Source organism: Eufriesea mexicana, unplaced genomic scaffold (assembly GCF_001483705.2).
Source record: "Eufriesea mexicana isolate 0111107269 unplaced genomic scaffold, ASM148370v2 scaffold302, whole genome shotgun sequence".
Lineage (NCBI taxonomy): Eukaryota > Metazoa > Arthropoda > Insecta > Hymenoptera > Apidae > Eufriesea > Eufriesea mexicana.
The window spans coordinates 2,844-17,184 of NW_016908462.1; the positions used below are offsets into that span (position 1 = coordinate 2,844).

The 14,341-nt window shown below is 30.2% G+C and overlaps 4 protein-coding genes across 4 annotated transcripts; 3 read left to right on the forward strand and 1 right to left on the reverse strand.

Annotated features, from left to right (window-relative positions):
- Nucleotides 1–1,906: 1,906 nt before the first annotated feature.
- On the forward strand, nucleotides 1,907–3,198 carry Pcd (pterin-4a-carbinolamine dehydratase). The gene is made up of 3 exons (XM_017911637.1): nucleotides 1,907–2,078; nucleotides 2,756–2,875; nucleotides 2,963–3,198. Exons 1-3 carry the CDS (start codon nucleotides 1,962–1,964, stop codon nucleotides 3,137–3,139), a joined length of 414 nt encoding a protein of 137 aa, XP_017767126.1. The 5' UTR covers nucleotides 1,907–1,961; the 3' UTR covers nucleotides 3,140–3,198.
- A 113-nt stretch (nucleotides 3,199–3,311) lies between these two features.
- Nucleotides 3,312–4,642, reverse strand: SdhD (succinate dehydrogenase, subunit D). Its single transcript, XM_017911636.1, has 4 exons — nucleotides 4,538–4,642; nucleotides 4,081–4,217; nucleotides 3,810–4,003; nucleotides 3,312–3,678 (listed from the first exon to the last, which is right to left on the reverse strand). Exons 1-4 carry the CDS (start codon nucleotides 4,590–4,592, stop codon nucleotides 3,456–3,458), a joined length of 609 nt encoding a protein of 202 aa, XP_017767125.1. The 5' UTR covers nucleotides 4,593–4,642; the 3' UTR covers nucleotides 3,312–3,455.
- Nucleotides 4,643–5,273: 631 nt separating this feature from the next.
- Nucleotides 5,274–8,125, forward strand: Pus7 (pseudouridine synthase 7). Its single transcript, XM_017911633.1, has 6 exons — nucleotides 5,274–5,442; nucleotides 5,526–6,014; nucleotides 6,084–6,557; nucleotides 6,687–7,470; nucleotides 7,576–7,727; nucleotides 7,842–8,125. The coding sequence occupies exons 1-6, from the start codon at nucleotides 5,274–5,276 to the stop codon at nucleotides 8,123–8,125; spliced, it is 2,352 nt and encodes a 783-aa protein (XP_017767122.1).
- A 1,141-nt stretch (nucleotides 8,126–9,266) lies between these two features.
- On the forward strand, nucleotides 9,267–11,207 carry LOC108555811 (zinc finger protein 239). The gene is made up of 4 exons (XM_017911635.1): nucleotides 9,267–9,339; nucleotides 10,277–10,444; nucleotides 10,683–10,852; nucleotides 11,034–11,207. The coding sequence occupies exons 1-4, from the start codon at nucleotides 9,267–9,269 to the stop codon at nucleotides 11,205–11,207; spliced, it is 585 nt and encodes a 194-aa protein (XP_017767124.1).
- Nucleotides 11,208–14,341: the final 3,134 nt, after the last annotated feature.

Genomic DNA, 14,341 nt, shown 5'->3' on the forward strand with positions numbered 1-14,341 from the left:
ACACGACGCGTGTGAAAGAAACGGTAGCATCGCGTCGTTAGATGCGCCAACATCTGAGCGAAAGGGCTGCGCAACCTTATTTTTCATCCGTGGACAGGATAACGTGCACGGGCTGGCTCTAGGATGCAGTCCAATCTGAAAATATATTGCACAAATATACGATGTTAACAACGTTGCCGCATAGACGACGGTGGAATAGTTAGCGACTGGATATCCGTGACAGGAGAGAGTAAATCTGAGCGGTAGCCAGTTACCCGATCACGGATCGCATCGATGCTGACACGAATAAGAGAAATGAAATTCATTGATCGAAGATCAGACGTTTCGATTGATAACTGAACATACGTGTGAATTGTATGTCGAGCTTTAACTAGCACTATCATCTGCGTTCTTCGTTCCCAAAATGATAATAAACTTACGTGGCAAAACATCGTTAGAAATTTTACCTTTCTGCTTTTCTACTTTCTTATCGAAAATAAGGGCAAATTAATGTATATGTGGTTTCTTATGGTTCTAACGAGATTGAAGATCTTAATTTTGGAAATATTCATCAAATTTTACTGTTATTTCATAAATAACGTCAATTGTTTAAGGTAAAGCAATAGACAGGAATTAACTGATGATTCGTAAAAGTTGAGAAACATGAAATATGATCTTTCTTTAATTGAAATAAATGAGAGAAACGTGACTCCTAAGTACATAACTTGTACGAGTAATCAGTAGTTTTTTAATTTATTCATGCTGGTTGATAAGAGTTTTGAGATTTTAATAGATTAACGCGTTGAACGTAACGCTCCTTGTTTCACGAATGTGAATGTAAAAGTGTGGTAACGCAACGAAGAGACAGTAAAAGGTTCGTAATCGCAAGCATCGTGGAGGAGAAGCACGTGCAAGGATGAAAGTCCTTGTATGAAACGGTACTCCTAAAGGGAGCAATGAAAAAGAATTACTAAAATACAGACATCGAGGCTCTTGCGATTTAATATCTTCATTGCAGACGTGATGTAATCAATAAATTGGATAATTAAATCATAAAACGTATAATTCAGATTTAAATATATATATAACTTTTAATTTTTAACTTTTCGTGAATATATGAGATGTATTTTATATATATATATATATATAAATATTTATATTTATTTTATATATATATATATGAATATACATATATCGGTACATATATGAGATGTATTTTAGGCTTAGATTTGTTCAATTAATAAATTACAAGTCTTTTTTATAATACTTAATATTATGAAGTATTAGTCTATTTATTTTTATTACATTAGTCTATTTATTTTTTAATAAATATGATTCTTAAGTATTAAGTATCAAGTTGTGAAAGTATATTTAACCAAAAAATTGGATGTTTCAAATTATAAAAATTGACAAAAATATTTAATCGATAAAATACATGTTGACTTACTTAAAATATGGAAAATAAAGGTTTAGTAAATATATGGAAAACAAAAAGTATCTCACGTTCATTTTAAATATGCCGCCTTTCTTAACCCGTCAAGATAGATGTTTTGTATACAAGAAATTAACTTGTATAGCAATTTAAAACAAATTATAATAATTGTATAAATATAATCTACTCAATACTAAAATTACCAATACCATTGATTATATATTATAATAATATTGAATATACTTCATAGCTTTCTTATTGTAGGAAAAGTGGTCATTTCAGTGCTAAGGTTATATTTACGATCTATTAAAACAAGTTACGGTTTTAAATAATTTGAATAATTTATGTAGACTTAATTAATTATGTAGAGATTAAAATAATTAAACACGTAATAATATAATATGATGGATTTATATTAAAAACTTTTTACTAGATAATTTATAACAAAAATATTCTTAATAACAACTTATTGTGTAATAGTGAAATATTATTCAATTTTGTGATACATACAATATTTCGAAATAATTAAGGAAAAAAGAAGCATAAAGCTATGTCGATGTTAACGCGCATGCGACTTATAAACGGTGGGGAGATCTTCCAGGAAAAAGTATTCCATATTTTCAACCAAAGAGGAATATCTACTCCAACTTTGAAAAGAGTAAAAATGGTAAGACTATTGTAATATATTTATAGAATGAAATATTAAGAAATGCATTATAATTGCTTACAATATGTGAAAAGTAAAATATTTGACCTATTTAAACATTATAACAATTAAAAATGTAATAATTATCCTGCGACTATCAAGTAACTTATATAAATTTTGACTTATTATTATTGTTAAAATTAATTATTAACTCTGTTTAGCGACTTTTTCTACTTCAGATACGTTAATAATATGTAACGTATATAATACATATATACATGATATTGAATGTCTTTGGGTGTAACAAGTGGTTGAGATTTTAAGAGATCTTTTGTATAAATTATTCTTTTATAATGATAATGAAAATATTAATGTCACGTAAAAGTAGTTTTTACATGATTTTCAATCGAGAAATAAAAATATTTTTTTTTTATATCGGGAATGTATTTCCGTATCATATGTTATAATATAAAATGCGGTCGAAATAATTCCAGATCGTATTGATCTAACAATCACGTTAGCGATATCATTATTTTTTACTTAAAAATTTTTTAATTAAGATTTCTCTAAGTAACAATATATTTTAGTGATTATACTACATTTAATTTTTTTATTAGAATTTACATAAATTTATAGGTAAAATATTTTAAATAGAAGCTTGAGTTAAAATTTAACACTTAATAAATATTTTATTTTAGGGAAAACTTAGTCAGGGAGAACGAGAAAAGGATTTAAAACCATTGTTATCAAATGGTTGGTCTATTCAAGAACACAGAGATGCTATCTACAAGGAGTTTTTATTTAAAAATTTTAATGAGGTATGTTATATCTTAAAAACAGTTTTTCATATTATATTTATAATATTATGAATAATTGATATACTTGTCACAAACCTATGTTTATAGGCATTTGGTTTTATGACTAAAGTTGCATTGCAAGCAGAAAAAATGGATCATCATCCTGAATGGTTTAATGTTTATAATAAGGTAAACATTACTTTGTCTTCGCACGATGTAAATGGTTTATCACAAAGGGATATCAAGCTGGCATCTTTTATAGACAAGGTTGTAGGAGCAAACTAAAACCTAAGCTATATTGTACTTTGAAAATAATTTCAATGTTTAAATAATATTTGTATAATTATTTAAAATTTATATAAATAATATAGAAATACTGTACTTATTTTGTTATACAATTTATGCAAATAAATATATGTGGTTGAGTTGAAACTACTTATAAAATTAATTAACATTTGTTATACTATTAAAATTTTTATAATTATTATTTAAGTAACACAAAACACTACTTAAAGACAATTTATTTTTTAATAATTTACAAGAAGTAAACTTTGGGAACATCTAAATTAATATATTAATCATCTAATAAAAGGTTGGAGAATTATTCAGTAGCAGCTGGAGAAGATTTTTTACTTGGAGATTGTTTGCCAATTGCCCAGGCATCTTTAATAGCTCTTGAAACTCCAGGACCATTATTTATGAGTACAAATAATCCACATAGTGTAACTGCTGAGAGTACAAGCAATGAAAAGTGCAGAACTTTTGGTAATACTGGTCCAACAACACTAGGACGTGCATAGTCGGTTATAATGGCTTCGAAACCCCTATTTAATACAAGATACAACATGATAAATTTAGGAACAAATATTGAATTCATAAACATATGAAATATGCAAAATTATGGTTTATAATATAAAGTACAAAATTAACAATAAATGTCAAGGTGTATAATTACCAATGTGTATGCATTACAACTAATACGGACAATATACCATCAAGAATTGCATTTTCACAATAGATTGCAGCAGGTATTACAGCTGGAAGTGCTACTGCAACAATTCTCTCTAAGACCCACATACGTACATGATCGCCTGTAGTTGTAGTTGCCTTGCGGCTTATTTGAGTACCTAACATGACATTTGTTGGGAACTATCCACAAATAAAGTAAAACATATATTATGAAAAGTTAATATATTATGAATACTTAAATTTAATAATATTATTACCTTTGCCACATAATTACTTCTATTGTTAATTATACCAGAATTTACACATTGTTTACCATTGGCAAGACTAGTAGATGTTCTACCAAATTGAGGCAGTTTGCAAGAATTTGCAAAAAGATTAATTTTTGAAAGAGATTCTGTAAAAATGAAAGTAATAAAATTTATATCACAATGTACTAACTACTTTGAGAAAAAAAATAATATTATGATCATACTATAATCTTATAATACTAATAAATCAAAAAGAATGACATAATTATATTTTTATTTTATATTATGCATACATCTTGCATTTTATCTTTTATCATAATACACTGAATCAAAGAATATAACAATGATTGCAGATGTGAAATGATTTTTGTGGTTAAGGTTATATCAATGTCATTAAAAATAGTAAATCATGATTATGTAAATCGGAACAATTTAGATATCTTTCCACATTCGAAATTTTACTTACCTAATTGTTTAACCCTGTAAAAGGCGTTAGGAGATATTATCTTTTTAAAAATCATTTTGTGATTGTAAAATATAAGATTTGTTACAAAACGACGTTTGTAAAGAACGACACTTAGTCTTCTTTAATTTTTTGTGACAACAAAATATGACAATTATAAACTCACGTATATAGCAAGGAAAGTACAACTACAGATAAGTTTCTTAAGCAGATTACTTCACGTCTACTTTTTTATTCGATTTATCGAACGTCGCAATATTCACTCAATTTTGTCCCGATATAATGCACGTATACTAAGGCTAATATGTAAAATAAAATGTTTTTATTGTAATACATTATTTTATAAAAATAATTTCATTTTACTATATTTATTTATAGTGGTATATAGTACTATATTACTATTATTATGATATGCTACTTACAGTATATTTGTTTGCAATTTTATTTTTCTATATTTAATACCTAAATTTGAATTGAACAATGTATTTTTTTTACAATAATCTTTTTTCTAATATATAATTCTTCAAAAAATAACAAAATACATAAAACATTTGAGATCTATTTTTGGTTGAGATGCACTGCTTTAAAACACGTGTCATCCGTCAGGTTACTATCCTGTAAATAATAACTTGCCTTCGATCTTAATTAGGTTGAATTAATTATTTTACAAACTTAAGAAACCGAACAGAATTCTTAATTGAAAAAATAAAATTTATAAAAGTTTCATAAGTTAAATATAATGTCTGAAACTACAAATAAAAATAGTGGTTCTGAAAACAGTATTAAACACTGTAACGTTAAAGAAGAATCTGGACAGGAATATAAACGTAATAGATATCAAAAAGATTACAGGAAAGATTATCGATCAAATAATGATTATAAAAAAAATAGAGGTTCATTCAATAGTGGTAAGATTTTGAGATAAGAACATTTATAATAATGATTTTATGAAAATTAACAGATTCTTTTATTTATGGAATTTTCTTTATAGGATTTAGAAGTGATAATTTTGGCAAGAAACCGTTTAAACGTAACTGGTCAAATTTTCAACTAGATGGGAAAAGAAAGAAATTGGAAGTTGGAAATCGGCTAAAAGAATGTGACGTTGGTATCACAGAATTTATAGGAAATGGAGGATTTTTTGGTGTTATTAAAGAAAGATATACAGATTTTCATGTTAATGAAATTGCTCTTGATGGACAAATAGCTAAATTAACAAATCAAGACATTCCATCAGATAAAAAGGAAAATATAGAAGATCTAAGAAAAATGATATCAGATACAATTTGGGATCAGTTACAGTGTTTGAAAGAATCAAAAGAATCTGTTATAGAAATTGATGTAACAAATATAGATAAAACTCAACGTAGAGCAATTCATAGAATTGCTAATACAATGAGGAATGTTATTAGCCAAACTATAGATAAAACAGATAAGAAGGTCATGGTGATTTTGCCAAATAAAAAACATGTTATTGCCAGTATGTTAGATATTTATTTCTAACTTAAAATATATTGATTTATATTAATATAATACTCTGTGATTTTAGATAGTAATTTTCGAAAAGATGACAGGATAAATTGGAAAAAAGAAGAAGAATTTTGTTATTTTGTGTTACATAAAGTGAATATGGATACAATGGATGCTTTGAATCAATTAGCCATGAATTTACGTTTGAAGCCAAATAATTTCAGTTATGCTGGAACAAAGGATCGTAGGGCATGGACCACTCAGTGGGTTAGCGTGAGAAAAGTTGCACCTACAAATATATTACGGGCTGCAAACAATGTACGTGGAGCATATGTAGGAAATTTTAAATTTGAGTCAGAGTCTTTGAAATTAGGGATGTTGATTGGTAATCACTTCAGAATTGCTTTAAGAAATATTAGTGGAACAGATGAAGAAATTGAAAAAACAATGACTTCTTTGAGGGATCATGGATTTATAAACTATTATGGTTTGCAACGATTTGGTACTGTAGTTGCTATTCCTACATATGAAATAGGCAAAGCTTTACTTCAAGGTAATTTTTTTTATTTAATTTGCATAATAATAATTTAATTTCTCTACTTACTTCTGTATAGAATTCTCTTTATTATATTACTTCCATATAGAATTTGTTTGCTATACTTTGTGTATATTATGAAAATAGGTAAATGGAATGAAGCAATTGAATTAATTTTAAAGCCTAGAGAAGGTGAACAAGATAAAGATCTAGTCGAAGCGCGAAAAGTATATGAAAAAACTAAAGATGCACATGCTGCATATAATATAATTAAAAGATATGATAAAATAGAAGCTACACTTCTAAAGGGCCTTAGTATAGCTGGTAATAATAATCCTCAGGGTGCTTTAGATTCAATACCAAGAAATGCTCGCTTAATGTATATTCATGCATATCAAAGCTTTGTATGGAATCATATGGTATCAAGAAGAATAAGAGAATTTGGAAGGAATCCTATAGTAGGGGATTTAGTGTATGAAAATAATACAAAACACAGTGATAATGAAGAAGAATTTGTTTATGATAACGAAAATGAATTAGCAAGTGAAGATACTATGGAGCCTAATAAAAAAATAAGTAAACTTGAAAGTGAAACAGCTGTAGATGTAAAAATGGAGGAATCTTCTAAAATATTAGAAGAATCATCAAATACTTTGATTAAAGAAGTAACAGATGCTACAGAATGTTGTCTTAAAATAGACGAGAATGCGGAGCAAACTAACACTATTAACGAGAAAGATGAGAACAAAGATTTACATAATCTTCCCACAGTAAAAATTCTTAAAGAAGAAGATTTGTCAAATTATGCTTTAGCAGATGTATTAATGCCTCAGGTTGGCTGGAAAGTCACATATCCGCCTTATGCCAAATCATGGTTCAATGAGTTTTTAGCAAAAGATGGATTAACTACTGATCTTAAACAGAAGAATAAGTAAGTTATTAAGGATGAACTTTAAATATCTGTTAACTATATTATCTTAATTTAAGTAATTTAAGTATAAATTTTTTATATTTTATAACATTTACTTCGTTTCAGAAAATATAATTTAGGAGGTACTTATCGAAATATACTGCAAATTCCTTCAAATTTATCTTGGAATATTATGCATTACACAGAGAAACATAGCGATCTTATTATGAGCGATATTGATGAAATGAGAAAATCACCAGCTCCAAAAGATGATCCTGGTATAACATTTTATCCGTATTTTGCTTATTTTTTCAACATTTTTCTATACTATTAAAATATTTTAATTTTTATCAGAAGTCAACAAACGATTATGAAATTTTTTAATTTTTTAGAGGGCCAATACAAAGCTTTAATAATAGAAATGTCATTAAAATCTTCTACATATGCGACTATGGCATTACGTGAAATTTTAAAATCTGATACTTCTCCACAAGCACAGGCTGCTCAATTTGCTGCATGTAATGCAGAAGTAGAAAAATCAAATACTTCAACTAATCCTACGGAAAGTGAAAATAATACGGAAAATGATGATAAATCTAGCAATGCCGAGAAACATTCCGAAGTTCAAGAACAAGAAACAAAAGATGACAAAATGGAAGAGTCCGGTGCAATATAAAGCTGTGATATCTTATTTGTACGAGTAAATAAAATCTAAAATAATATCACTGTACATAATCTCAAATGTATAACATTCAAGTTATAATCAAATTATTATTCAGTGACATTTATTTTACTTTCATTTTATCTATATAAGCAATAAGAATGTTTAGTTAAAAGTTCAAGGAAATATCTCTTACTTTCATTTGAAATAAAACTGTATCATGCTTTGGTTGTTTTTTAGCTCTTCAATTTCATTCTCGTTAATAAAAATCGCTGTATTAACTGCGACATGAAAATGATATTTTTATTTATCATATATCTACATAATAAGCAATATAATCACTTATAATGTATCATTTATAATAAAGTTTAAAATAACTTTGGTCTAATTTTTGAAAAATCCATCTGCATTTTGTAGACGTAAAAACGTGGTATCCGCTTTAAAGTCTAAAATACGTAGGGAGCATCTGTGAAATCGATCTTTTACGATAATATTGCAATATACATAGCATAAATCGAGGTATTGTCACGTGTGGTCGATGAAGAAGCGATTTGTAATGATTCCAAGGAGACTTCTATAGCGTTAATATCCTCTCAGGTGACAAACGAGGGAATGACGCCGCGGGACGTCCGGCGTTCCGATGCCATACGACAAATTATCTCACCTCCGGTTGAATACTGTGAAAAATCGCCAATATCGTGACGAAGCGTTACTGCTGAAAAACGTATCGTTCTATCGAGATAATTAAGCTTTATTTCAGTTTAAAAGGCTTATCTCATGATACAGGATTTTTTCATAATAAATACTTATAAATGGAATTATCGAAATTATTACTAATGCACAGCTGTTATAGTAAACATCGTAATTGACAAAAAATAATTTATTATAATTTATTATAAAAAGATCGGTATGCAGTTGAAATATAATCCCCTCGATTAATTATGAAATTAGGATTCGTCGAAAACGGATTTATAAATTCGACTTTCAGGTCTTTCAGGTCTTTTCAGGATAGAATAAATTTTCTTTTTCTGTAAAAAGAATTATCGGGTAAGAAAAATTGAAGGAAATATTTTGAATTTCAGAGTCAGAGATCTAGGTACTTAAAAAAATTACTTATTGCAGGAAATGACTCCCATGACTTTTACTTTATGTGAGAATGAGGTGCCATTCTAACATCCTTGGTACCGGTTGGCACTATAGAATAATAGGGGGCACAATATGGGATGACAGTATGCTATTAACTATAGCATAGTATTCCTCTTATGAACATAGAAAGTTTCACGTCATCTTCGATTCGTACGAATTTTATCCTGTAACCAGAGTCAGATAAAGTTTTTATCTTTCAAAAATAATAGCAAATTTTTGCGGAGCATTCATGCCATATCTCGTGTTCGCTGTATACGCTCTAAAGAGACCCGTGGCGATTACTGGTAATTGTAGGCAATAGACAAAAATATACAAGTACAAAATTTATCAAAAATATGTCTCTAAGAAGATTTCGATGTAGCAATTGGCCCGAATAACGTACCATTTTATTCGACGTTCTCCAGGTTCAAAGAGTTAAATTGCAGTTTCTTGCACGCTTATACGTCTGCGTGTATTAAATACAGTTCGATAGAAGATATTTAGAAATATCTTGCATCATCGTGATGCTGTGTATTATGAAAAGGTGTATCAAACTCCGCCCTCGGGAAAAAATACCGCCCTCCGACATGCGCCCTCGGCGTCACAACCCTCTTTCTCACCTGTAATCGCTTGCATAATCTGTTTGGGGTAGTAAGCATCTAATTCGAACTTATCCTTCCTCATGTTTGGATACATTAGTGAGGTGCGTGAAATTTTAGCGTCGACGGTACTCGTGATATTTCTTAGAATATCGCCTTGTTTAAAAATCGCAAAGGGAGTTTTGTAATGTCCGGTAAGAGTCGAATGTAATTAAATAAATAACATTCTTCGATCAGTTACTATTTTGAGCTTTTTAACGAGTAAGAAAATTCTCGATATCGGCCTTCTTGACTTTTGGTGAACCGTTTAAGTTACGTTTTTAAGCTGTGCAGATGTACCGCACATGATCGAAATAAGTTTTGCTTCTTAGTTTCTTAAGATGCACGTTCCCAAGTAAATTGTGTCTCATCTATAATTATTTTACTGTTAAATCGTAACCAGTGTGCAGCGTGGTGCAAGACGCGCCATTAGATTTGAGCTGCCGTAGTTCCGACAAACGAACGAATTTGTTCAACTCGTCCAAGTTTCAAAGATGTTTACCCTGTCAGACGTGTGGCAAGAATTTTGACAGGCCCTCGTTGCTCAAGAGGCATCTGAGAACTCACACAGGTTAGTATACCTAAATTTATGTTATTGCTTCATTGTTATCGTGACAAATTCATTTATTTACGATGCCCTATCAAACTCACGATTAAACGAGAATTCAAGTAAGTTGAAATTTGTTCAAATGGTAATCATTTACGGTAACGTTATTATCTTAATCTAGGAAAATTTTCGTGATTTTTAAACGATTTTTAAGACAGTAAACGTTGCAGTAGATTCAGCGATAAATGATACAAATTGACAGGTGAAAAACCGCATGGTTGCGACGTGTGTGGAAAAATGTTCAGTACGAGTAGCTCATTGAACACTCATGTCAGAATACACACTGGAGAACGGCCACACGAATGTCCCATTTGCGGCAAGCGCTTCACTGCATCGTCAAATTTGTATTACCATCGAATGACACATTACAAGGTTTTTATTAACATTTAATATCTTAATAACTTACGCTCTATTCCTTTGAATGCAGAAAATACCAGGTGTTATAAGTCTGGTGCCTTTCTTTGCGAACGGTACCGTACGATTACGACTATGCGACACTTAAACTTGATATTTAATTTGCTAATATACGACAGTGATAGTAAAATATGCGTAGGAGAAACCCCATAAATGCAACGAATGCGGTCGTTCTTTTCCAACTCCGGGTGATTTAAGGGCCCATGGGTATTCCCATAGTGGTAATTGGCCGATGCGATGTTCCGTTTGCAATCGGGGATTCTGTAAGCCTGGAGCTTTACATCATCACATGCAAGTGCACACTGGTAATTAATATCAATTAAATATCACGAAGAATGCTAATTGATGGATCATTGACACTTTGTTGCATCTTTTGGAATCGAGGCAAAAAAAGAATTTGAATTTATTTATAAAAATATCAGGATAAGACATATTTTAGTAATGCAAAATCTATAGGTTATTTCGTGGTATTTTTTAACTTTACCCAGTGCTTTCAATATACATCGAAAATATCGAGTTAACTGTTACTTTATGAAATAAAACACCAATAGAGTTATCGATTTCTTTTCAGGAAATCGCCCGTACCGTTGTAACATATGCAGAAAACAATTTTCTACCATTACTAACTTACGATCTCACGAGCACTCTCATGATCTCGAAGTGCCAATTCGTAACACTCCCAATTCTTCGAACGCAGAAAATAAGACATCGACGATAAATGCATTCACTTTCGAAGATGTGAATAGAAGTCATTTTCAACTTCCTGCAGTTTATTCTTGGTCTTCATGGATACCCCTACATTATCCAAAGTGAACAAAATTATTAATGTACCCAACGTTCTGCGATACATACCCAACACGCGTTTTTATTTAATATCTGTCAAATACTAATTACATAGCGAACGATAACAATACAAAGCAGCATTAAGCGAATTTTACCTGTGTAATAAATGCAATACAACGTGTTGAGTGTATCAACATGCCCAAAATTAAATCATCCGCAGTTGGTTCATCACAAATTACTGTCGTTCATTTCATTCCCCCGTTGACATCATTTGAGAGCTCCCTTTTTCCAATAATAACACTATCTAACAAATTTTACCTCTGTCACATATCTGTAATATCCATTGACGAATTTTGTAGAGGTTAGTTTCCAGAAAAATATTAGTCTTACTAAAGCAGCACGATTTTCGAATAAAGTGAAGGATTACACGAAAAATAAAAAAGTTAGGAGGTTGATCCTTACGTTAAAATTTAGGTGAGAGTATCTGGAGTTTATCAATGTTAATAATTATAATTATTCGTAAGTTTGAATAACTATACTTGGTCATCAAAGTTTAAAAATAAGCCAACGAGCGTGTATTTGGCGTACTATTCTTGCATTTCAATAAAAAGTTTTTTATTCGATACGAATTTGCTATACGATATCGTATCCTGTAGATATTCCTCTACTAGTCGTTCCTACAACAGAATTGTAGAAGCAGCTTGCAATTCGACTAGACGGAGAAAACATTCGTCAAGTAACACCTATACGACGATTTACCGCCTTGCAGCCACTACCCGCTTGCCGAGCCTCGACAGTATCGTAGCTACACATAATCCGAGTATCAAGTGCAACGGAGCTAACATATAACTGCTACGCAAAGAAAAATACATTCTAACTTTACAGATAAACGACATAAGTGTATGTGTATCTCTTGCTTGCATTTACAATGGTATCATTTATTCATTGTTACGATGTTCGTTTAAATTTTAAATAATCAGTAATATATTAACTAATAATAAACGTATTATTAGCGAAGATAAACTGCCAAATATAATAGTAAATATGGTATACGTATAATTACTATACGTTCTTTTATGGTGTGGTAAAAATAGCAAAAAATTAAAAAAAAAAGAAGTTTGATATGTTCATTAAAATATCAACATAGTTCAAATCTTGTTATTAAATAAAGTCAATATACCCCTAATACAACCTGTTGCTACGGCACTGATTCCATCAATAAGTAAGTCAAGGATAATAGAATTGGAGCGACACTCGGTCAACGCCAACTATGATTTTGGACCAAACGCTCACAAAAGTAATAGGAATATAGAATGTGCAAGGAAGTCGTCTATACCTGGTCACGTGACAGACAAGGACAGAAAGCGGTTAGAAAAGGATAGAATGGACTTGGCAGGGAAAAATTACAAATTACCAAGTTTCTGTAATTAATCTATGAACTTTTATAATTGCATCGTAAAGCTGGAACTATTGGCAACATTCCTATGTAAGATTCGATAACAATTTGTTGCTAATTAGCTTGCTATTAATAATTATTTTATGGCGTTCATGATTTCGTAACATTGACCAGGATAATCTTTCGAGAAAATATTAAATAATGAATAAATCTAGAAATAAAATGTGAACAAAAGTTATATGAGAAGATGCCTAAGGATATTCTCTTCATTCTGTGTTCATCTAATTCATAAATTAATTGCATAAAAGATAGTAATTAATGAAAAACCAATGGCGACTTCGACAACAATTCAAACACTCGATAGAATAATAATTAATAATTAATTAATTAGAGACAAATTTATATCAAAAGTCATATTAGAAAGTTCGCCAAGGCTGTGCCTATACGATGAAATTATAAAAGTTCATAAATTAATCGCAGAAATCGAGTAACTTATTAATTTTCTAATACCGAATGAGAATTCAAACGACAACAAAGGTTCAAGGTTCCAGTCCAAACTCATAGATGGCGCTAATCGAAGACGCTTGAATTTGAATCGGTTAGTAACTTTGGTTATATGCTCCCGATACATGTTATTATTGGACGGTAATTGTGTAATGGATATTTTCGACTGTAAATGGCGAATTAATCCGTAACTGGAAAGAATGACGTGAGATTGTGGCAGCGATGAAAACAACAGAAGATCTTGGGTGAGTAATGTAAAGTGGAATGTGTGTGAGTTGTGTATGTTTTAAATAGAAAAATAAATCAACAGGTTATGGACCCAGAGTGCAGACCACATGTTTGAGTATGGGAAACAAAATTCATGAAGGATACTGGAAGTATCAATAGATGAAAGGATGGAGATGGATATCATACTTGAAAATTTAGTGTGGACCTTGTACTGCGATCTCGAGGTTTGTATGGACATATAATGAAAGAATTAAGAAATACAGAAAACTATGAACGGGATTGGTTAACAAGCAATGTGTTATTACAAAATCTGATATTTTCAACCATAGGAGAGGTATTATTAATTCATGTACCAACCTGTATCTCAAGTCATGAGATATGGGTAAAATTAAACAATATCCATGAGAAGGATACAGAATGGCAAAGATATTTTGCTAAAGAGGAATTTTTCATGCATAAATCTAAAATTGTACATAATATAATAACTCACATTGCATGGCTGACAGGTAAGTTTTCAAATTACATGCATTAGAAAG